At 41.9% G+C, this 25,593-nt stretch overlaps 1 protein-coding gene across 1 annotated transcript in view; it reads right to left on the bottom strand.

The window, feature by feature from the left end:
* The window catches only part of GNA12 (G protein subunit alpha 12), a 35,340-nt gene extending 10,596 nt beyond the window's left edge, over positions 1-24,744 (bottom strand). The window contains exons 1-2 of the mRNA XM_020802400.3: positions 24,245-24,744; positions 12,547-12,762 (exon numbers count right to left, since the gene is read on the bottom strand). Coding sequence (XP_020658059.3) covers positions 12,547-12,762; positions 24,245-24,619 — 591 coding nt within the window. The 5' untranslated portion in view covers positions 24,620-24,744. The remainder of the gene's footprint in view (positions 1-12,546; positions 12,763-24,244) is intronic.
* Positions 24,745-25,593: the final 849 nt, after the last annotated feature.

The following is a 25,593-nucleotide window of genomic DNA, read 5'->3' as shown; positions in this document are numbered from 1 at the left end:
TAGGAAGAAAAAGGAAAAGTAAACCTGAAAAAGAAAGGTTACTTACCTGTAACCATGGTTCTTCGAGTGGACCTCTGTGAATTCACACATATGGGTTTAGTCTGCGCCTGCGCTGACATTCTCGGAGCATTCCAGAGCTAAAAGTAACAATTTTATGGTATGATCCCCCATGAGGCACAAGCTCCTCCCACCCAAGATTCCCCTCAGTTCCTGCAATTTGTCCGCCGGGCACGAGAGTTATACAACAATAAGATACCCGTGACGGACAGAGGGGAGGATGGGCGGGTAGTGTGAATTCACAGAGGTCCACTCGAAGAACCATGGTTACAGGTAAGTAACCTTTCTTTCTTCTTCGTGGCCTCTGTGAATACACACATATGGGTGACTGGCAAGCTTACTTATTGGCAGGTGGGACGTCACGGTAGGAAGGATGCCAACACATTTCTGCCAAATCCAGTGTTACTGCATGTACCTACATGTAGCCAATAGTGCCCCACAAAGGTAGATGGCATGGATCATATTGCTGCACGATAATGTCAAGAATCTCGATTTTACTCTGGATGCAGCCAAAGTAAACAGCACTCCATGGAGCGAGGCTAAAGCTGATTAGACGGTGACTCGTCTGACCACTGGCAAGCCATAGATACAGTGTGGACCATCGATCTAGAGATGGATAGGATGAAACTGGACTTTCGAAATTAAAAGAATGAAAGCATAAAAAGAGCCTGTCATCTGTTTAGAAGCTCTGGCAGTGTCCAGACAAAATGCTGGTGAGCGTCTTACATAAATATTGTGGAGCATGTGCTCTAAAGGAGATGATGGTGATCTGAAGAATGATGGTAAGATGAAGCACAGATAAACATGAAAACTAGTCGAATAGGTCAGAAATGAGACATTAAGGTAGGAAGTCACGTTATCAGGAAAATTGAATAAAAGGTGGATCGAATCACAATCCAGCTATTTCCCATGTTCCCTTGGCAGATATGACAGCCACTAGGAAGGCTGTTCAAAGTAAGTAATTTCGCATTTGAAGAGAAAATGGGCTCGAATGGCGGGCACATGAGTGAATTTAGAATGATCTATAGACCATTGAGGAACAATGCGTTTACATGGAGGACAGGTGGTACTGAGTCCTGTGAAAAGATGTTTGACCCTAGAATGAGACAAAAGTCCTACGTACCAGGATCATCTGGTTAATGGGCAGCAGTAGCAGATATATAACATTTTAAAGCATAAATAGAAAGCCAAGTAGGCAACAGTTTCAAAGAAAGTTGGTAAGGTAGTTCTTTGTTTCATTATATTTAATAAAGATTCCATTTATTTACAAATCGACATCGAGTTTATGGTTTTCGAGCTCGATCGAGGACTGATGCCAAAGTGGGAGTATTTTCCAGGTTGGCAAGTTCATGGCCGATAGATGCGGATGGTAGACCATCCTTCCCTCCAAAGATAGGAGGTAAGTCACCAGAGGGAACTCACATGTGCCTGTCTATATCGATCTGAGACAGGCAAACTAGGACTACCTTGGTCATCAAGGAGGTATTTGGATCATGTTTGATTAGGAATTATGGTGATGGAAAATCCGTAGAATAAAAGGTATCGGAGGGAAGAGTTATGGCAGATTCCCTGTCCACTGCCATATGAAAATGTCCCCGACAGTGTTTCCATCCACACCTGCACAGGAGCAATAAAACCTGTAGTCGGTGTACGGACCCCAGTGAATACATCGAAGGTCGGTACTTCCCAACGGTGACAGAACCGAACTTGCAGTTACATGGATTAGGGATCCTCTACTTGGTCAAACAGCAAAAGATACCACTATTGGAGTGGTTAGAGGCTGAGTCTGTATTACTTTAGCACTGAAGCCGTGGAGGTCATAAATCTGGGGAGATGTTTGCTAGTATATATTTTTTTTAAAAGAAAATTATACGCCATAGTACCAGTACAGGTAGATGTCCATATTTTGCAGGGGAAGGTTATTATCAAACTGATGCCCTGTACCATCTGAAAGACCTTGTAGATGTTGAAAAATCAAATGGTAGTGAAACCTTAGGAATTACTGATTAGATAATAGTGTTGAGGGTGGAATCTGAAACCTACGGTAGAATACACATGAAAAGATTTCTGAGACCAAGGACGGGATGGATGCCTCTGTCCTTTCTATGTATATAATAGCACAGAAGTAGAAGCCATTGCATAAGCCAGATGTAGGAACTTGGAATATGGCATGTTTGTTCAGGAGGCAGAGGTCTCTTCCTGGAGGATATAGACAAAAGAGTAAGTCTAACGTTACTCAAAGAGGAACAAAGACAATTATATAATGTAACCTTGAGAGATGTGGTGACATTTTTTATGAACCGAAATGTCTGGGAGGCTGAAACTCCAGATATAGTTGAATGGACTATGGGTAGAACCGAAAGAAGGACGAAAGGGCTGTTGGCCCGTATATAATTTAGCTGTTTTCCTATTCTGTGTAAAAAAATTTTCTAGTGTCACCAGTCTAAGACTGAAGAGACTGGTACCATGTAATGGAAGACATTCAATTCTGTCCTTTGCCTTCTTGATGAGCCAGTGGATCCTGACTAGACGAGCCTTCTATAGATACTAAGGATGCGACAGCAGCTGAAGCTCTTTGCGTGTCTAGCAGCAATCCTGTGTTGCTTTGCTAGACTCATGGTCTCAGAGTGAGAATTTCTAAGCTGTTTTAATGGATTCCAAGTGAGGTAGAATCTTAGACCATAATTGCTCTAGGTAGGCGCCTATCGTGATTGATAGTTGGCCACATGGAGCAGAAGTGATTGAAGTGTAAGTGCTCAGCTAAGTGATGGCCGGGTCTGGAAAAGGCGGTTCCTACATTCCCAATCGACGGGATGCGGTGAACCGAGAAGTGACCTGTGCAAATGAAAAGAAGCACACTGAAGGTGACAGAGGATTATAATGGATCACATCATATTGGATGGAGATTCGTTCAAGGAGTGAGATCCGAGCTTATGCCCAGAATTGGCAGATAGTCAAGTCGAAGCCGGGACCGGTCGTGCTCGATCATAATGGGCCTCGACACGAGATGGATTGGAATTTGGAAAGCATCTTTTCCTGCCGAAGTGTAGATATGGTAGAGAAAAACAAGAACAAAAATCTTCTCCATGTTGAGGTCGATCCTAATGGATTCAACATAAATCGAAGATCGTGGCAAAGCTGGTAGCTATAATAGAAATGAGTCAAACAGACTGATTAGTCAACAACAGAGAAGTAAAAAGACCGCTCAGTTTTGCAGTCCTACCTGCAGTTCTGCTGGTCAAGGCACTGCCTCCCACATGTCTAGGGGCGGCGGCTGGTAACTGTGGGGTTGAGGCTTTTAATGTTCCCGGAATGCCGTAGGCGGATGGGAACATCTTCAGGCTCTTGCAGATGTTACAGTGCAATGACTGTGTCGCCTTCTAGAGCCTGAGCAGCTTATAAAGAATAACAACTTTTTTCTGGCTAAAAAGCCATACACCAACAAATGGCAGGTCCTAACCTGTCAGTTGCTTAGACACTGGTTTTCAGGCATATTGAGCAGCAGTGCACTCGAGATGCACCTGCAACAGTGCCTCCTAGTGATGTGGGAGGCCTGAATTGTAAGGGTACACAGGAGCTACCCACAGGGTTGGCACCACCAAACTCCATAAGTGGTGATGATAATCCCCCATGGCAGAGGAGTAAATGGCTACATGGCACCCCAAAACAAGTAACAACGCCAATTAAAGAACTCCTCATCTGTTAACAGTAAAAGAGTGCGACCATCTGCGACAACCAAGAGGGGTATAGGAAGTTTGGTTGTAAACTCTTCCACCCCCCCTGTGACTCATGTAAGTCCCAATCCTGAATAAGGAAAACCGTCCTGATGAACAGGGGAGAAGACTGACCAAGCATGAGCCTGACCAAGCACAGGCTCAACAGTCATAGAACGGAGAAGGCTGAATGATTAACAGCAGGTTCAGTCAAAGCTGCAAACATTGTGCTACCGAGTTCGAGGGAGCACTACACCTGTGAAGCCTATGTGGAGGCATAAAGCACTCCATAGCCCATGGCTCAGAACGATGCCAGGTAGAGCGGGATGGTGATGGTGGCCAAGAGCTCATAGCTCCTATCCCAAACAAAAGGGACTGGTCCTACGCAACCTTGTCAGTGTGTCAGGACCTACCTGAGGAAAATTCTCCAGACTTACCTGACAGTGGCAGGGTTCTCGGGTGGACCCTTGTGAGTCCTTTCCTTATGAGCCTATGCGGGCACTGGCAGCTGAGACAGGGCCGCAGGCTACTTTGTGAGCCAGCCCATTGATAAAGAGGGCTGTTTTGTGCCAAATTAACAGCCACCTTCAGGTGCTACCCCAGGCAGGAATATCACCGACTAGCAGGGCTAGTGGTGGGAGTTGCAGCCCCACCTTCCAGAGGCAAACTAGGGCTGTCAAATGCTGCCAGAAAGCTTTTGCCTTGGCACTTGGTTTTGGAAATAGCAGCCACGTGAACAAGGCCTCTGATAAAGCAGGCCCAATACACCAAACACCCAAGGGCGTTACCCCAGACAGGCAAAGCACTGACATGCAGGGCTAGCCGCAGGAGCTGAAGGGGCCCATTGCATCCCCAAAGGGAAACCCAGGCCTTACCTTATGTTGCAGGCACATCTGCAGCCTCGGCGTGCAGTTCCCTCCAGAAGTCGCAGCTACATGAGCAGGCGCACGAAGGAGGGTTGGTGTGCGGCACTCACACACAGAGGTACTTCCCATGTCAGGAGGAATCACTGACAGTCAGGGAAGGTGACCGGGGCAACAGGAGGCCCTTCTTCTCCTAGGGACAGGGCAACAGAGCCCTAACTCCTGCAGGGTCCCTTGAACAAGCCCCTTGAAACAATCATCCATCACCAGTCTCTCTCATGGTTGCTCAGAGAGAGGGTGTGGTGAGACATGCCTCCTTTTCACTCTCTTCTCCTCATGAGATAGAGAGACTTAAGCTCCAACTCTGGAACGTCAAATGCCCGCCCTCATGTAGGGCTAAAAGGGCCACGGCCGGACTGGACGGTAGCGCAGTCACTAAATGGCCAGTTGGAGCAGAGAGGCTATCAGGCGATCCGAAGTCTGTGCAGGTAGAGCTGGCACGTCGTCTCCTCAGAGGCAAATTCGCTAGCCTCTGGCGAGGATTCCTCTGTTGATGTAGACTTCGATTTTAAGGACTCCTTGGCATTGTCGGGTCCCCTACTGCGGCCTACACCTAACTGGGTAAGATGTAGCTTACTCAGGCAGAAAATCATTAATGTGCCTGAGAGTCAAAATGAGTAGGCCGAAAAAGGCGGGAAAAGAGAAAGAAGCAAACAGTTGAAGTGTGTGTGTGGGGGAGGGGGGTAAGCCAAGTAGCTGGCAAGCAAAAAAGAAAACAACTCACGGGGGATCATAGATTAGATAATTGAGAAGGGAAAGAATCCAATTTAGAGGGAACTGATCAATAAGCTAAGGGGAAAAAACCCCTGTGGAAATAGCTCTATGCTCTGTAGAACTTTACAGCACGGCGGAAAAAAGGAACTGAGGGGAATCTTGGGTGGGAGGAGCTTGTGCCTCATGGGGGATCATACCATAAAATTGTTACTTTTAGCTCTGGAATGCTCCGAGAATGTCAGCGCAGGCGCAGACTAAACCCATATGTGTGTATTCACAGAGGCCACGAAGAAGAACTACTATTCTTATGGAAAAAGAACGGTTTAAAAGAAGTTTTCTGGGAACTTCAATCATTTTATTGATTTTATTAGTTTCCACCACACTTTTCTCTCCCAAAATGATACTAAGCACAGCTAACAATAAAAAGAATGAAACAAACCAGGTTAAAAACATAGAGAGTCGAATGATTAAAACAGAATAACTTTACAAGCAAAAAAAGTCAAGTAGATATGGAACCATCTACCAGGATTAAAAACCTTTTTTTATAATCAAGCTTAACTGCCAAGGCCCCCTTCACAGAGAATTTCACAACCAGGTGAACAAAGCCAGTTATCCTGTCCCATCAAAGGTGTCTCTGGGTTTGATGGAAAGGACAGGAAGTGCCTCTTGCAAACATGTCAAAACCCAAGCAACATGCTTGTGTGGAAGGTCATACTGTGCTGGTCACAATGAGGTTTATGGGTTACAGCCAGTACCATGACTTGTGCCAGATAAGCTGCCATAGCATGTTCTTTGCCTCAATCTACTGTTTAGCCGTTACTTTAGAGCACCTGAAATTTATGAACACTTTCCAGGAGTAGCTCCTGTTTTAGAGTAATTCAAGCTGATTACTATAACCAACGCATGTGTCACACATCTCCAGGAATGGGGCAGTTGGTGCACTAGCTTCAGCAAATGCATTTTGGGCCTCCACCAGAATTTTGCTAACCAGGTTGAGAGTTGAATGCATACATTCACTCAAACTGTGACCCATTCTGTACAGTTTGAATCCCTATTGCCTGATCTGTCTTGCAAGTAATGAGGAGTGAATCTGTCTAGTTTGAATTATTTATTTATTGAATTTATACCCCACCTATCTAGTCATTTCGACCACTCTAGGCGTAAAAAGAAGAGAGAATACAGCCTTAATTTATGTATTTGCCCCATTCGCTCTATTTAAGGACAGCCCACTTTTCAGTATCAAAAACTCTATTTCTGATTATTTTCATGTATCTCAAGAATCTTACACTTATACAAGTGTGACAATGCTGGTTTGCAAGGCAACAATAAAATATACATACACCAAGATATTCCAAAGAACACAACTCAGATGCCAATTAAAAGTGATACTGAATGACACAGAAGCAACCAAAGCTGCAGTATTCTTTCTGTTGGACTAGCAATGTTACCCAAGAAGGATGCAAGGTATTAGAGTTCCAAGACAAAACATGTCGCATAAGGCAATCTATTATACACTTTTCTTGCTAAAAGTTTTCTAAGTTTACTCGCCAGACTTACATGAATAAATGGAGCTCAGTTAAGCAGCTTCTTTTGGTGATGCGGTAGGGCAAGCTACCCTCTCAGGACACATACTGACAGTTTGTTCAGGAGTAAAGCCAAATGAAGCACAAGTCAGCCACAGTCTAAATTGCAGAAATCAATGCAGCACACAGAGAAGACATTTGAAAGGTGTCAGTAAATTATTATTCAAAGCAATGTTTCCACCTCCTCAGAGAACAGGATGAAGGATGTTTCTGGGAGTTACAGACACTCTCTCTCACACAAATACATGATCAAGTCAATTAAACGGTTGCATCACATGTAGCTTCCTTTCTTTGAAGGCAACTGCAAACCAGAGGGGGGAAATGAACTCATCTTCCTTTTATAAAGGACTCAATCTAAGTGAAATAATTATGGATACACGACAGTAGATTTATTTATTTATTTGATCCGATTTGTATACCACCCCATTTGTTCAAGCATTGCTTTATTAGCTATGAAACATGTAACTGCAGATATGTATGAAGCCTCTTAAGTGAACAAGTCCAAATAATTCCAGTGCACTGGCTGAGGTTAGTGATCGATGTACCACCAACAGAACAGAACAGTCTTTGAAATCTGATGTGAGAAACTGGTGGCCTAAGAAGGAGGTCAATTTTCAGATTTTTGTCTGGGATTTAGACATGCAATGCTGTATAGTTACTGAATCAAACATATACATATAATACACACCAATGATGAGTTTTAAATCCCATTTTGAGCACAACAGCAGAATAATTTTTTTTTTTAAAAAAGGAAAGCATTGTTGAGGAAGCTTATAAATTACATTTTCTTACAAGCCCGAATGACACCTTATTAAAAAGAAATATAATTCCCCGTGCACTAGTATAACAAAGTGGTCCAGATTACCTGGAACACACTTGTGGGATACTGTTAAAAGCATGTAGAGTCTGAGTGCCCTACAAAAGCTAAGACAGGTGCTATTAAGGCTTAGCTGACACAAATAAAAGGGTATATATGAATTCCTCTGTTAAAAGCAAAATACATACTGTAGGAACAGGATATCCAAACCCAGTTCAGTAAGTCTAAGTTGAAATTTCCACATCTGTTCTTATTAAAACAACTGAGTTGGCACAATAAAAGACAACACATCCCACACTGTTTTGAGATGAATGGTGAGAAACCAAGTGATCCCTGTGCTAAGAGGAAACTATTAAACCAAGGTGGCTTAAAAATTAATTTCAATACAGTACTGTATAACCTTCATACTTCATCTGGCACAGGAGGCGTATTCTTGCATGAATATGAATGCAAGAGCAGCAGAAATCTGAATTGCACAGGAGGGCACGTTGATCTATATCAACAGGATTGCTCTTTTGTGGCCCTCAATCCAATCAGGTTCTAGAAGGATCAGTTTGCTTTCCAAACAGGTTACATTAACATTAAAATAAACACCAGTTTCTAAAAATATTAGCTTTTATACCTTCAGTTTTGTTTTTTGTAGTTGTGGCAGCCCAGAGGATTCCACACAGAAAATCAAACCAAAACCCAAACTCTAGCTTTCCCCCTCTGATCAGCAGTTGTGATCTATAGCGTTGTTTACATGTTAAAATTGTGCCATTAAAAACTGATCAGATGTTACTACCATCATAACCCAATGACTTTCAGATGAACAGAGTATTACACCAATTACCTAGAGCAAATTCTTACCATCAACTAGAAAAATAAATGTTGAGATAGATATTTACACAGATTTGTTATTTCATGTTGCTTAATAAACTTTCCCCCTAGTCAATATTCCTCTTCTTTTGCACCTGTGATTAACTTTTCAAGTCACAAAAACTGACTGTGCTTCATAAGCAAAAACTAATCAACCCCAGAGTCTGGCGACTCCCTTGTCAGGCCCAAGTCAGCTGCCATAATGCACTGAGCAAAGTTTCACAATTTTCAGAACTCTTAATCAGAATGAAGAGCAGCATGTGGAACAACAGCAACAGATGAAGAATTCTGCAAAATGTACATGTTTGCTCACTCTTCTCATTATAGACCATGATCAAGTCCTGCTAAATTAGAATTCAAGTAATTGCCACAGTATCTTACTGTCGGCCATGTCAACTACAAATCGCAACTCAGCTATGAAGCAGACCAAGTGTGCTTGGGCAAGTCACTTATTCCCAGCCTTTCCTACAGCAGAAGATTGTTTTGGGGATAAAATGAGAGGAGGCTGGAAATCATGTATATTAGCTGATGTTTTCTGAATGAAAGACAGGATAAAAAGGTAATAAATAAATGCAATATTTAAGCATATACTGTAGTGTTGCCACAGTGAAAATAATCCAAAACTTAAGCACAGGTGCTTAGGACGGTGACACTAACAGCCAGTGATTTGAAATATTTATTTAATCTCACACCCAGATGCATTTGACAACTAATAAGAGTCAATACTGCAAATGTCACAAGACTTAAGTGCACCAGCCTTATACTTGAGGACTAGGTACATCATAGTTTTCACATGGATTCTGTCATTCTTCCCATGAATAGCAGGGTTGAAACTGTCCTTCCCCATTCTCCTTTCTCGGGTAGACTTCTAACCTGGCTACCTCACAATAATTACAGATTTTTTTGAGGTTTGCCAACTGAATTCTTGCCTAGTCATGCATAAGTTGTTTCATCCAGAGCCAAGACATTCCCACTGGACTGAGTTTTATCTCCACACATCAGAGCTTTTTTCCCCGCCAGACTGAAAAAAAGAGCAGACTATGCTAGTGATTTTACCACTGTTTGGTCCTGGCTCAGCAAGAGTTTGATTTGTGGTTTCCTCCATCATTTCTCACATCAGCTGCCAACATTTCCTAATGGGAATGTACAGACTGTTCATTACACTCACTGTCATTAAATCACTAAGCCCAGTTTTTAAATTTCAAAAGGTAAAAACTGCAAGGGTTCTGAGGTACAGTCACGGTGCTTAAAAAGATTGTTAAACAACGACTTGCTTTCTTCTAGACAAAGAAGTTTGTGAAGCATCAAAATGAGCATCCAGAATATGAAGGTTTCTTGGCTGCAATAGTAAGTGTTCGACTGTAACTGATGGGATTAATACACAGGCATAATGGAATACAAAGTTGCAAGAAATGGGTGTGTGCGTATATATCCTTCTTTCATCTATCATCTTCCTGCTTGAAAGAAACTTCAATGATTGTCAGCAAAAGCCTGCCAAACAGACAACTCCAAATGAAGTGCTGTTGTACAGCTGTGTCATGCTTCTGATGACAGTTATTCAGAATGCTTTGGACATATCGCACGTCACAACAAATTGTTGTTTTCTGAGCATCCATTAAGCTTTTGTTATTCTTTCATTTCTTTTGTCTACACTTTTGGGATTCCCTTTTGCTTGTGTTTCCCTTTAGTATAGTATTACAGATTCCCTTCCATCCCAGGTAGATCAAAATTATAAAAACAAACTAGTCATGGCTGCCTGCAGACTCCTGACAGCTGAAAGATTATATATGAGCAATGAGATAACTATACCATCACTATTTTGAAAAATATAGAATGCTTCTACCAGTAGCATATGCGTGCAGGTAGTTTCCTTTCAAATAAAGGAAACTGAACAGTATGGAGGCTGGAGACAGTTGATATCCACCACAAATTCTTATTTTACAACTGCCCTACCAGCAAACAAGGACCAAAATCTGACAATGCAAGCTACACAATGTACAATGAAGCTTTTGTCACACAAATATTTCCTTGCATAAAAGAGACAGTGGGACTTACCAGGAGACACAGATGAGAGGAAGCTAGTTAGTGCACTTTAGGGGAGAAGGAAGCAAAAATATACTGCCACTATAGAATCCACCCATACAGTGCTGAAAGGCTTAGAACCAAAGGCAAAGTTTCAGCACCAGAACTGTAGTACATTAGGTATAAAACAGAATGGAAACAATATCTAGAGAAAGCTCCTGAGGTCTTAGCAAAATCATGCATCAAGATATTCACCCACCTAAGGTTATGGATAAAAATCAAATTATTAATTTATCACTACAAAGAAGGACATTATGACTTCTGCTTTTAGAATTTGCTCCACAAAACTCTGTGTATTATTTTCTATGCAAAATTTTAAATGTCCAATTTTCTCTATAATTGAAAACTTATCACTGTGAACTAGAAAAGTATACTTGCATCACAATTATATACTTCTTTTCCAAAACGATGCTAAAACAATTTATATCCACCATGCTGAGTGCAGCCTAGAAGCTGAAAATCAATGGTGGCATGAATGGGTGGATCCATTTTCAGGCCAGTAACTGAGTTGTGTTCTACAGCACTGGTTCTTAACCTTGGGTTACTCAGGAGTTTTGGACTGCAACTCCCAGAAGCCTTCACCACCAGCTGTGCTGGCTGGGGTTTCTGGGAGTTGCAGTTCAAAAGCATCTGAGTAACAAAGGTTAAGAACCACTGTTCTACAGGACAGCTTTATTACAGATTTAGCTTATGATTGAAGTTTTGCCCTTCTCTTTCTCTTGAGGTGCCAAAAAGAGTTCTACTTTAACTTTAAATATGTAGTGCATTAGAAAGCAAAACGGAAAGCCATTTGTTACGCCTTAAAACCGGAGTTTACAATATGCCTTAAATCTTTGCAAAAAGACCCAGCTAAAGATTCAAGTGACAAATTAAAGAATCTCTTAATTTTGAACACATATTTTCAGCAACAGCAATTAGGATAAGGGTTAGTAAAAGAAAAATGTCAATTTCTGCCTATGTTTTAACCTCACAAAACTCGTCCATCACTGAAAACTAAGAATCCAATCCACAGAACCCTGTAAGAAAATGTATAAATGGTATAGACTTGAAGTAAAGAAGACTTTGTGGTAAGCAGAAATCATTCAGTTACAAAATGACTACTACTACTACCACTACCACCACTACTACTACTACTACTACTACTACTACTACTACTACTAATAATAATAATAATAGTGTGCTGTCATATCAATTCTGACTTATGATAACCCTTTCCATGGTTTTCTAGGTACAAAACATACAGAAGCATTTCACCATTCCCTTCTTCTGAGGACACACTGGGACGATGCAGCTTGCCTATGACAGGCTGGCTCTTCTTTCTGGAAGCACAGTAGGGAATGAAACTCCCAGCCTCTGGCTCCACAACCAGATACTTAAACCACTAAGATATCCAGCCAGCAATGACTACACATAGTTAAAACACCTTTAAAATAATTACCAGATTTTAGCAAGCTGCTTTGTGAATTTTATCATACTTAGCACATGCTAAGGAAGTAATTGTAAAAAAGAAAATGTAACTGTAAGGATGTTAATAAAGGATCAGACAAATGTACCTCTTTGGAAGACTTGCATCTCATATTTACTATGCTTCTTGTAGCCCTTTTTGTTACTGACCACAGGTTTTTATATTTTACTTTGGCTTATCACCCATCACCAGTCCACTGAGATTTACAGCATTTTTATAACTAGTTGATAGTGAACAGAACATTTATTTTAGGAAGCTGCTCTTAAAATGAAAGAAAATTCTAGTATATTTTGATGAGCCACGCTCTTTGCTCATCACACCATTTAATACTCACCAGCTGATATTCACTTCGACGACTGAAAGCTTCCTTGATTCCAGAATCCATCCACAGGCCAGTCAGAGCAGGTACATATAACTGGAACAGAGAAGGCTCAATTGGCATCCCAGCTCTATTTTCAAATGCCATTAAGAACATTCCATGCTTCTCATTTTCTGTGTATTGCCAAGGGATGCCTAGTTTGTCCCGTGCATCAACTAGAACTCTGCAACCCTAAAGAAGAAAAAACATAGTAATAGTTAATTTTTTTAAAAAAATTGACTATGCAAATACAAAAACCGTATGAAACTGTATAAAATTTAGGGTTGAAATAGCAGTTAAAATAATTACAGTACCTATTATTTGTAGGACATTTGATCAGAATCAAAGCCCAGAACATCCTTATAGAAGTGTCTTAGTTTCACCTGATTGCAAGGGGAAGGGTTCATGAAGGAAGGTTCAGTGGTTATACAGATATAAACTCTAGGAGTAAGCATCCACTGTCCTGGAACTCACCCTTCTCTTCCTCACTATCTTTCCCCTTTCCAATTTGTTTACGCATCCTATCTTTTTTGACTCGCAACTCTGAATATGAAGAACATTATGTATGCCTGGAAACATACCACTTTAGATACCACTATATCCCAAATCCTACTGCTGGTGTAGCTCAAATGGAACAATGTTTGGTGCCAAAATGCATCAAGTTACAAAATCAATTTAGACATTATTTCCAACATATAGAGATGTGAAATTTGGTACAATACTGCTGCACGATATGCACGATACTATATAGAGCCAGCGTTTGTCCGAAGACAATCTTTCCGTGGTCACATGGCCAGTGTGATTTAGACACGGAACGCTGTTTACCTTCCCACCTATTTATCTACTCGCATTTGCATGCTTTCGAACCGCTAGGTTGGCGGGAGCTGGGACAGGCGACGGGAGCTCACTCCGTCGCGTGGATTCAATCTTACGACTGCTTGGTCTTCTGACCCTGCAGCACAGGCTTCTGCGGTTTAGCCCACAGCGCCACAATACTTAAACACTGTGAGAAAGTGTAATATAAGATATTAGAACAAATGCTTCTGGAAGCTGTTAAAGGGTAGTTATGCTATAAAGTTCTTCAAAAACAGGATTTTCATTTGGAACTCAAACATGCAAGGGGCAGTTAACATCACTGTTCATAACCTTTCACAGTTCGTTAGTGAAAAAACAGTCAGGTAATTTCTACATTTGTTCAGTTTTCTTTTCTCTATAGACTACTGGACACAAGGCACCTATAAATTCAGTTTAAAACCATGAAGAGATAAGTGAAAATGAATATTAATTAAAAGGTGTTGACCAGATTATTTTTAGTGTGTATTTTTCTAATAACTCAACTTTCATCCAAGATTTGAAACCAGTTTATTGATGTTCCATTAACTGCCATGCTCCTAGGAAGCACAAAAAGAAAGGAAGCACAATAGAAAGCACTTCTAGTTGTAATCTCTGTCCATCATGGTATTTTCAGAAATCTAGCTATGTCTGCTGAAACCACTTAAGGATTAGAACAGCAAACACTGCCCTACCCATTCCCTTCTTTCTTGATTTTTACAACTTTACATACCAGTATTCATTATTCAGAGGCTCTCCACTCTTAACAATAAGGCAGTAGTCCCCAACCTTGGGCCTCCGGATGTTCTTGGACTTCAACTCCCAGAAAGACTGGCCAGCAGAGGTGGCGGCGAAAGCTTCTGGGAGCTGTGGTTCACGAACATCTGGAGGCTCAAGATTGGGGAGCACTGCAATAGCACATCAATTGGGGACCACTGCAATAGGACATCAACTTCAAGATCGATTAATACAATTAAGGAGTAGATCCCAGGTACTGTCACAAATCCAGATAAAAAACCACATGCAAGTCTTTAGTACAAGATTTAAAGAGGGGAAAATCAAAATCTTTGCATAATAGCTGAACTCTGAAAAGATTCCACTGATTTGTGAAGAAGGTTTCTCATTACTTCAATTGGATAAAAGAGTTGTACCATCTCCAGCATAATAGCTGTTAATTAAAAATTTGTTCACAGAATTATCAAGTTGGGCTGTTTTTTGTGCAACTTCCCGAATGTAAACATTGAGTTGTTCTGAATGACTATTACTTCATCTTTATGCAATGTAATCCTTCAAACAAAATGTTCAAAGAGCACTCCTCCAGTGCAAAGCACAGAACACAATTAATAAAATCTCTTAAGAAGGAGCTATGAACTCAGTGGATTCTATCTCATTTAGCTGCCCCAAACACAGTTCTGCTTAAAATTCCTATGTACTGCTTGGTTCCTCTCCCCCCAACTCATATCAGGATATGGTTCTTTAGCTGGAATTTTCCATTCCAGAATAAATGAGAAGACTAGTAGTAGAGACAAAAAAATAATTTCAGATTGTAGCCACGAACAGCTAAAAGATGTTTTGTACTTCATCTATGTTTGCCTATTTTAAATAACAGTAACTGAAACTTTAATTAGAGAGCCTATTATGAATAGAATAACTGGTTTATTGAAAGTTAGGTCTTGTTTATGTGTTCTCGGAATAACAACGTGAAAATTATTTTCCGTTCTATTTATTTACCTTGATGTAAACATACGTATTTTCTTTTCAATTTGTGTTTTTAAAAAAGAATATAAACATAGTTGTTCCTCTCTGTACCGTATATTTAGCATATAAAGTCTTGATCTACTGATTACTCTTGAGTTCACTTATGTAATCAAGTCACATAATTATAAATAAATAAATATATTTTTAAAAATTAACTACATTCCCCTAGGATGACAAATCCTGTTGCCATTCTTATCTTCCACTTGCATCACATCTTGCAGCCAGCAATGACCTTTTGCCCGTTTAGGGTCTGGTGTAGTTATTTCAACTCATCCTGTTATACTCTTGCTATACTCAGGCAGGTTTCCAACTATTTTAACTCCTAACCATCACAAAGCTACAGCCCATTCTAGAAAAGTCTGTACACCTAGAGAATGTGATAATAGCTTCCTACTAGAAACACAAACTGCATAATAGAGTTTATTTAAGTACAGTGGTGCCTCGCTTAACGAGCGCCTCACTGAGCGATGAAATCGCTTAACGAGGGGCTCTGGGCCATCGCTGGAGCATTCGCTCAGCGATGGCCCCTATGGCGTTTTTTTGCTTTGCGATATTCGCTAAGCGATTCGCTTAGCGAATAGCGCATAATGAAGCGGGGGAGAACAGCTGATCGGCAGTTCCAAAATGGCTGCCGGAAGGTCCGCGCCGCATTTTCACGCCCTGCCCTCGCTTACCGGGGGCGCGAAAATGGCGGCGCTATGGAAGAACATCGCTTAACGGTGAGTTTTAAAGCCATAGGAACGCACTGAACGAAGTTCAACGTGTTTCTATGGCTTTTTAAATTCCGTTTAGCGATGTTTCGCTATAGCGAGGATTAATCCGGAACGGATTAACCTCGCTATGCGAGGCACTACTGTATTTCTTCTCTGATGTTCATCTCCATGGAATGGATGCACTTTGCATCCCCTTCTTTCAAAGAAGGAGTTAACAGACGTATTGATAGTGATCCTCAAGAGTCACAAGTTCACTTTTCAGATGCATGTACAGCATCACAGGTTTCCTCTATGAATAATTCCTAAAGTTTCCACTCAATACACTGCAATGATTGTGCATATTCATGGCCTACTGGCTGCCAATCCCAAAAACACAGTATTGCCACCTTGTTTGGATTATATTTTAGCCATGCTATTCTCATTCATCTCCATGTTACCGGCACACATTTTTTCACAAATTCCATTATAATCCTGAGTTTCCATATCAGATGAGAGGTAAAGCTGTGTATTATGTACACATGCATTATATCTAACTCTAAACATCTGGGTGAGCTGATTCAGCAAGTTCATATAGACAGTTGTTATGTGCCATCAATTCACACCTTATAGCAAACTTAATTGGGCTTTCAATGTTTGTGAGATATTTGAGAAGTACTTTTAACAATGCTACCCTCTTGAGTTTTCATGGCCAAGGAAGAACTGAAACTCAGGTCTCCTGACTTGTAGTCCATCACTCTATCCACGAGGCCACACTGGCTCTCCATACAGATTGGGGATGGCAAAAACTGACACTGCAGCTCTTGCTGGGCTGTAACTCCACTTAGCCCTAGTCGGCATGGCCAATGATCAGATGTGATGGGAGCAGAAACTAAGCAACAGCTGCAGAGCCACAGTTTCCCTACCCAGTTCAGATATTTTAATAAAAAACCTATTTCCAGCTTTTAATATGTAGATAATTTTCCTTAAAATTTTGCATTACTTTTGACCAATCATAAATAGCTGTGCTACATGATTATGTTCAAACACAAGTCACATTAGACAAGAACAAGGAGGGAAAGCAAGGGTTTTGGAATACTGTACTCTATGCTTATGGCTAGGGGACGTGGTGGCGCTGCAGGCTAAACCGCAGAAGCCTGTGTTGCAGGGTCAGAAGACCAAGCAGTCGTAAGATCGAATCCACACGATGGAGTGAGCGCCCGTTGCTTGTCCCAGCTCCCGCCAACCTAGCGGTTCGAAAGCATGCAAATACAAGTAGATAAATAGGGACCACTTTGGTGGGAAGGTAACAGCGTTCCGTGTCTAAGTCGCACTGGCCATGTGACCACGGAAGATTGTCTTCAGACAAAAACGCTGGCTCTATGGCTTGGAAATGGGGATGAGCACCGCCCCCTAGAGTCAAAAACGACTCGACAAAAATTGTCAAGGGGAACCTTTACCTTTATGCTTATGGCTGGACTCCAATCACAGTGTGCTGATCAATGGGCATCATGGCAGAGGAATATGGTATCTGTTGCAATCTTTAAGTTCTTCTCTACTTACATGGTAGGGGACCGTAATAAATAAATAACTGTTCAGTTTTGCATCACAATACATTGCCTCTAACCTTTATGAATCACACACATTGCTCTCGGCCTCTATGAGTCCTATACATACAGAATTAAAGGTATTATAAATAGCTTTACTTATTTCATCGTTCATCCCTGGGTGAGTAATGTAAACATCAAGATTATTGGTATATTGAACAAAGAGAACAGACACATCAACAAAAGCAATTACATTTTACTTAGCCCACAGGAAGCTAATCCATCTACTTAACTACCAAATCTTCGTATTTGTAGATGCAGTTGTGCTTCCAACTCTAAAATGGCTCTCTGGCTCCAACTAAATCCAAGGAAAAGGAGATGAGACTTATCACATTGTCTTAATGCAAGCACAGAAGTGACAGTGGAACCTTAGAGATAAAACCTGATCTAATGGGAGGTGCAAATTTATCTGAGGCACTCTCTGAGAGTAATGGTTTTGTTTTCTGTTTTACCTTCTCTTTTTCTGTGCTATCAAAAAAAAGTTTCGAAAATTCCAATAAGCTTTAAAATCTGCCTACCGTGTATAACGGCAATAGGGCAGAAATAAGGTAGTAAACTATTTCAGAAAATGTATGTTTGAGGTCCTGCTGGGCAAGCTGAATTAGTTGAGGATTGTTCTGGGACTGTGGCCATTCCGTCTGAAATGTGGAAGTTCAGACATTTCAGAAGTGCAGCAGAGACCCTTACACATGTCAGTGAACCCACCAAGAAATCAACCAGACTTCGGCCTTTAAACTAATGTTGACTGAAATGTCATGTACTGTCAGCAAATACCAAAATATTTCTAAAATTCATCTATGCACAAAGTACAAAAATAAAACTATTTTACCAGATTCTTAGATCTTTTTGCATGCAATGGATACTTCTCAAAAGATTTTCATATGTGGTATGCCCCATGCAGAAAGATATCAGTTGCTATCTCAAGCTCTGTGGAACTGGAAGCCTCCCACACTGATATAAAATACCTACTAGTGTTCATTTTCAAGCCAGCATATATATTTTTCCTGTTAAGCTGAAACTCATAGCATTTTTCTAAGTAAAAGTTATTTGAAGCCCCTTGCTTCTCAAATTTTAATTATGAAAACAATCACTGGTTCCAAACTAATTAGCTTATGATTTTCAGAAATGTTTCTCTATTACTTTATATATAATAGTTCCATAAAACTTGTCCAATTATATTCATTAATGCTCATGTGTACTTTTCCAAACAGCAGATATCTAAACAGGCTAGCACAGCTGCTTAAGAAGATACTGTCACACTTCTACCTTTTTGCTTTATAAGATGCTAAACACTGTAATATATAATAGGATGGCAGAAAATGTATGTAATAATATATGCCATTCTGACTTGCCAGCCCTAACACGAACTGTAACTAACATCTGCTGGATTGTGGTCAAGAGGAATCATGCATAAAATGCATACAACATGGCAACTACTAGAGCAGGAATAATCTGACATTCATAAATTGCCATTCAATATAGTTTAGCCTTGTTATTGACTGGAGAAACAACAATTACTTGAAGTGTGATGCTTGCTAAACAGGACTCTTCTAGACCACTTCAATTTTTCATTATAATACATTCTAAAAACTATTTATTAGGACTGTGATTTAATAAAGTGCAGTCAATTAATTAGGGAACAGTTTGAACAGAAATATAATTACAAGAATTGTGAGTGGCAGAGGATACATTGAAAGAGGCATTCTTTTCTGCAGCAGACTGACCGCTCCTTTTAATACAACATGCACCAGCACATTGAAGAAAAACAATGGAAGTGACATTTTCTTCAGGCTATTATTTACAAGCACATTCACACAGTTTTACTCCATCGAGACTGAAATCCTAAATATACTTGCAGAGCAGTAAGCCCCACTGAACAGAGGTATTCCACTCATGAGTTGTGCAATTGTGTTGGATGCCTTAGTCAGGCCATAGAACTACTGTACATATTTTATAGTTTTCTATTCCATGTGGATATGTAGAATTAATAATGTCTGTGTACCTCTAACACTACTGCTTCTCATAAAAACACTACCCTGAAGCACAGCTTTGATTAACAAGCAAAAACATAGTTAACCCATGACTATTTACTTAAGCCAAATCAAAACTTAACATTTGGGAAGCCTATCCTTTAAATGCTAAGGGGGAAAAACAGCTCTAAATCATTGCCTGCACTAGATGGGAAAGCATATTAGGATTAGGGGCTTACTCTTTGCATTTTGTAATGGTGTCTTATGTGTACTAGAAAGTTTCATGGAGAAAATACAACAACACAATGTCAAACAGTTTTACGAAAACAGAAAATTGCCTAATTGACACAACAGTTTACCAGAACGAAATAATGTCTTGTTGTACATATGTATATTTATAATCCATGACAATGGATTTCTTGATATCTGGTCACCTTCTGGATGAACAAACACTGATGATTTACCGTAATAAATGTTTATACTTTAGAAAATATAAATGTTTATATTTTTATAAATATTTATATTTTAAAAAATATATTAGAAGCAAGTTTTTGAAATTTCAAATACAATGATTTTTTCTATTTTAAACTTTCTTAAACTGAAACTATGATTCTCTTATGAAAGGCTGCCTTTCTTCTCAAAGGAAGATGTGCAAAAAACATATTCAGTCATAATATCGTGTAATGTATGTATTTACTAGTCATGCACTTTTCATTGGATTAGTTATAAAGGATCAGGCTCATATGAATTGTCTGTGGCAGTCTAGCTCAGTGAAACAGAAAAGATCATCAATCAAAAACTGCTTATTTGTTTCAGCCTATTCCCCTGTTTATAGATGTTACTCAAAGATAGCATGAAGACCTTATCAGTTTTTTCTACTTTTCTCTGCGTATAGAAATAGCCCTGAATTGAAAAGGATCACATGCTCCATCCACAGAAAACTGGAAAGCTAGAATCCAGACTCTCAGAGGATGGAGAAAAACTAACTCATTTTACTTTATTTGGCTCCTATTTATTAATGATATAATTAACACTACCTATTGGGCTCCCATGTCAATCTGTGGAACAAAGTCTTAGACCAGTGGTTCCCAACCTTGGGTTTCCAGATGTTCTTGGACTACAACTCCTAGAAATCCCAGCCAACACAGCTAGTGAAAGCTTCTGGGAGTTTTAATTCAAGAATATCTGAAGACCCAAGGCTGGAAACCATTGTCTTAGGCGGATACATATTTCTAGTGAAAGCAACAGCAGATTAGACTAATGCCCTTTAGAAACTAAAATGTAGAAAGTCGGATACCTGTGCATTAGTTATAACCTATGATTTATGTATTATTCTTTATATTAGTCACAATACTTACAATACATTTTTTACCAGGAAGTGAGTTCCACTTTGTTCAGTGGTGCTCGTTTCCAGATAAATTGTACATATGATTGAAGCCTTAAACAAGTGTCATTGCTTAGTATATTTGCATGTGCATATTCCCCATCTATAAACAGACACAATTTTACAGTAGAAAAAGTACGCTATCAAATTACGTAAAGCCTGTTTTGTTGTTGTAAATCAATATTTTCTACTTTTTAATGCACCCAAATATGCCTGTCTGCTCAGAAGGCAAGAGTAAAAAGGAGAAATTAGATTTAAATGGGTATTTTCCTCTCTGTGTCTTAAATCATGGGTCTATTATGAATCTCCCAGGACTTTTTCTGAATGTAACTAGATTATGAACCCTTTCCTGAGCGCTAGCCAATCAAAACCATGGATGAAATCTATGCAAATAGAAGGAAAAGTAGTATTTAATTTGACAGATTGCCATTCAGTGTAACGTGGCTGCATTTTAACCTGCAGGAACAGCAACATTTTCAGTTCCCTGAGGCACATAACACAAAAGATCAGTCTTAACATATATTTTGAGTCCTCCAGTAACTATTAGCTTTCACAAATGTAGTTAGGTAAATTAATATATGTTTTACTTTGGCAGTCAGATATTACTGAACTGCTTATCTATATGAAGCAAAACGCTTCACCCTAGATTTTAACACAGAGAATACTGAGGGAAGGAAATAAAAACTCAGTCTCTCAGCAATATGGCCAGACACTTAAAAAACCCACAATCAGTTTTCCATAAGACCCCGTGTAAGCCTGTGACAAGGTGTATCACCTTCATCAATCCCAGGACAATCAACATTGCTCTTCTTGTTGTCTTGTTCAATCACATGTATCCAGTCTACCCTTCTTAAATTTAACCTCCAATACATGGTTCTCCTTTCATTTTACTTTCATACTTATTTTAGTTCAACTGTTAAATCTAAATTCTGTATGGTTTTTAACATTGTAAATTGGAGAGGGGAAACTTGTGACTCCCACCCCAGAAGATGCTCTATTGTAGCGCCTATCATCCCTCAGCATTGGCTATGCTGATTATAATTGATGGGAGTTGTAGTCTAAACTATCTGTAGGGCCAGATGTTGCCCCATCCCTGATCTAAATAAACAACTAGCTGATTACGTAATTATTCTCTATATTTTTATTAACTCCTTTCAATCACCAACTATCCAACTTCCTGTTCATAGTGACAGGATGGTTTTAGATACAATTTGCCAAGCTATAATCTACCCTTAGAACACTAACACAGTCACACATCTTTCATAAACTAAATGGCACTGGTGTTACTGGATAAAATCTGATAAATTTAAAGAACATTTTCTATTCCCTTTACAATGAAGGATGTATTTTTCTAGAGGCAATATTCACTATACTGTGAGTATAACTATACTAACTCTATACTCCCAGAGAGAAAAAAAATACATTCTGTAACAAAAGTTAGGATAGGGAAGGTGTTGCCCTCCAGATGTCGTTAGACTACAACGCTCACTATATTTTTTTACTTTCCTGTGATGGCTGGATCTGACAGCAGCTGCAAGAGTCAGTACAATGGTTAAAGGGGACTGGAATCCAGGTCTCCCGCTAAACACAAAATTCATCCTGGGCCAATCCCCATTCTCTGCAACTCACCCACCTCATATATTCTTGTGCAGAAAAAAAATGGAAATAAGACGGCTCACTTACTGAAGGAAAGAAAAAGCAGAAATAAAAGAAACAAGCAAAAAAAAACCCCACCTACAGGGACAGATGTTTCCTATTCCTGGCTTAAAGATTAATAAGTCTACTGTGACTTGAACTTTTGTAGACCACAACTTTGAATGTTGTCTCCACTCTTCTGAGAATGGATACACAGTTTTCTCAGTGATCCCTGTACTCTTTTCTACTTATGTGACAAAGACTGTATTCTAAAAACTGTTCGTAATATTCAGAAACATAAATTCTACACCATGGAAAAATCTTGGTCTTTGGTGTTTTTACAGGTTGGTTTCTAGCCCTGAGGGCTGGAGAGCAAGATCTGAAAACAAGTCTGTGCAGTTAGCAAGGTGTGTATATCCTGCTAAGCTCCCTACTGCCCCAAATGCTATGTACTTCTCTAATTACTTATCTGTATATCTTCCACAAGAACTGCAGCCTTGTCATTCAGGCTTATACTGCTAAGCTGGAGTTGTTCTAAACTCTATTGCGGGGTGGGGGGAAGCATTGAACCTACACTACATGGGTGATGCTGCTGACTTTTGTGGCATTATTAACATTAGCCCTTTCAGGCCTTTCTTCTTCCCAGGCAACATAACACAACTAATGCCTTATGACTTTATGAGACAGTGGCAGCTCAACTAGCTGGATCAGACTACCATCCTGTTGGCCAACTGTTGCCTCCTACCTTACAAGGATGGTGTAAGAATTAAGTAGAGGCATATGAAGCATTTACACCAAACACAGAGAAAAAGCTGCACACCCTAAATGTGCTTACAGCCAGTTTATGGATTTTTTAAAAAAACACAATGTAACACACCACTTCCTAGACAGGACCTACTCAAAACAACACACGGTTTGAGCTTACTCAAAACAATCCACAGCGCCACCTCCACACTGCCCCTACTTGTCTTGCACCAACTCCTACCTTATGTTTCAACTGTAATTACATTAAAATACTAATTTAAAGCATGCATGCAGCTTCCAACAACCATCAACAGCTGCTGACTAAACATGATGCCTCCACAGAAAATCTTGTGTGTCCTTCTACCCAATAAATTCTCTTCTTCCTTCTCCACCTGGTCAAACATGTTCCAACCTAACCGGGATGCTGCAAGAGAGACACATTCACGTTGACACAAAACCACCGGCATCGCTTTTCCTAGCAACTCACTCATCAAGCCTTTGGAGAGACCTCCCTGTCCTGTCTGACTTTTTGCAAGGCAGTGGCTGCCAAGCAAGGGCCCTGCAGACGGCAACTCCCCAAATCCCTCAGCAGGCTGGCTGGCTGGCCAAGCCAAACACAAGCCCTCTCGACCTCTGGCCTCCCTTTCGCCTTCTCCTATCTTGCCCAACTTGTTAGGAAGGCCAAAGAGAGTGGGTTGGATCTGGATTTAGACCCTTTCAGCCCCAGAGCCATTGGGAATCGAGTCAGGACATCCCAACCAGCCATGAGGGACTTCTCATGGCTGGTCTCCAAGCCGGGCTCAAGCCTGGGTGCCCCCCCAAAACACTTAATTTACAGGGCCTAGGGACCAAGAAGATGGTTTTGCTCCCCATCGTGACATCCCAACTGTCCTACCTGGCAGGGTGGTTGGAAGTGACAGGGGCGCTGCTGTTCCAGATCGGCCCAGCCTGGGGTCTTTTCTTTAAGCCTCTCCCTGTCACCCTCCTCCTTTCCAGCCCTTTTCCCTCCTGCATTTCCTCCTCCTCCTCCTCCACCACCACCCCCGTCCTTTTCACCTTGAGGATGTTCTCGTAGATGGTGGCCCGGAACTCCAGCAGCGCCTTCTGGTCGAACTCGCGGCCGTGGATGATGCGCATCTGCTTGAGGAAAGTCGACTTGCCGCTCTCGCCGGCGCCCAGCAGCAGGATCTTGACCAGGCGCCGCACCGAGCGCCGCTCCCGGGCCAGCATCGCGTCGATCTCGCGGCTCCGGCGACGGGCCTCGCGCTCCGCCTCCCGGCTCTTCTCTTTCCCCTCGCGGGGCGGCGGCGACGACGAGGGGAAAAGAGGAGGAGGAGGATGAGGCGGCGGCGGCCTTTCCCCACCACGGCTGGACGTGGCGGCGTCGGCCGACAAGAGGCAGCGGCTCAGGGTCCGCACGACCCCGGACATGGCGCTGAGGGAGGCCTCCCGGTGGGTGGGTGAGGGAGCGGAGGAGAGGAGAAGCCGATGCGAAAGCGGGTCGGGAGGGGTGGTCGTCGTCGTCGTCGTCCCCCTCAGGGAGAACCGGGGGCGGGGGCGGGTTGCTTTCCGGCACCGGCCACCGCCTCAGAGAAAAGGTGGGCGGCTGAGGGGGAGCGGAGAAGGGACGGGCCACGAAGACGACGACGACGGCACCGACGCCGAGCCTCCGCCTACGCGCCCGGCCCGCCCATCTCCCCTCCTCGCCCAGCCGAGGGGAGGGCGCGGCCCGCCCGGGAAGGAGGGCCGCGGAGGCGGACACGGCAACCCACCCGCGCTGGCTTCCGAGTCTCCTCAGAGAAGAAGAAGAAAAAAGGGCGGGAAGAGAAGGCGCCGCTCCCTCACGCGCTGCTTCCCCCCCCCAACGGTCGTTGGTCAGCGGTAAAGATTCGCTCAGAACGGGCAGTTCGAAGGACGGAGGGAGGGGAAAAGAAGAGCCGCTCGCCGACGCCTCCCTCGGGGTCCCACCGCCCGCCCGCCCGCCAGCCGGCCGACGCTCCTCTCCCTTCACTCTTTTTTTGCGGTCACTCGCTTAGGGACACCGCCCCTTCCTCCTCCTCTTTCTAGCCCGCCCCGCCCAAGTGGGAAGGCCACGGGAGTCCCGCCTCTGCAGCGGACGGCTCTGATTGGGCTAAAGGGTGGCCCTCAAAGCCGCTTGCTTTCCTATTGGGTGAAAGAGGGCCGTGGAGGCGAGCTGAGGGAAAGGGAACACAGCTGGGTGGGTGGGTGGGGGGAAGAGGCGGAGCGAGGAAAGAAGTCGGGGAAAAGAGGCGGGCCTATGCGCCCACGGGCCAATGAGAATGGAAAAAGAGGGTGGGTCCAGTTAAAGAGACGGCTGCCCCAAATAAAAAGGGAGGCTTGCCCCCCCTCCTCCAGGGGGCGTTGGGGCGGAGTTTTCTCAGACT

This window comes from Pogona vitticeps, chromosome 13 (assembly GCF_051106095.1).
Source record: "Pogona vitticeps strain Pit_001003342236 chromosome 13, PviZW2.1, whole genome shotgun sequence".
Lineage (NCBI taxonomy): Eukaryota > Metazoa > Chordata > Lepidosauria > Squamata > Agamidae > Pogona > Pogona vitticeps.
This window is presented reverse-complemented; position numbering and strand designations above follow the sequence as displayed.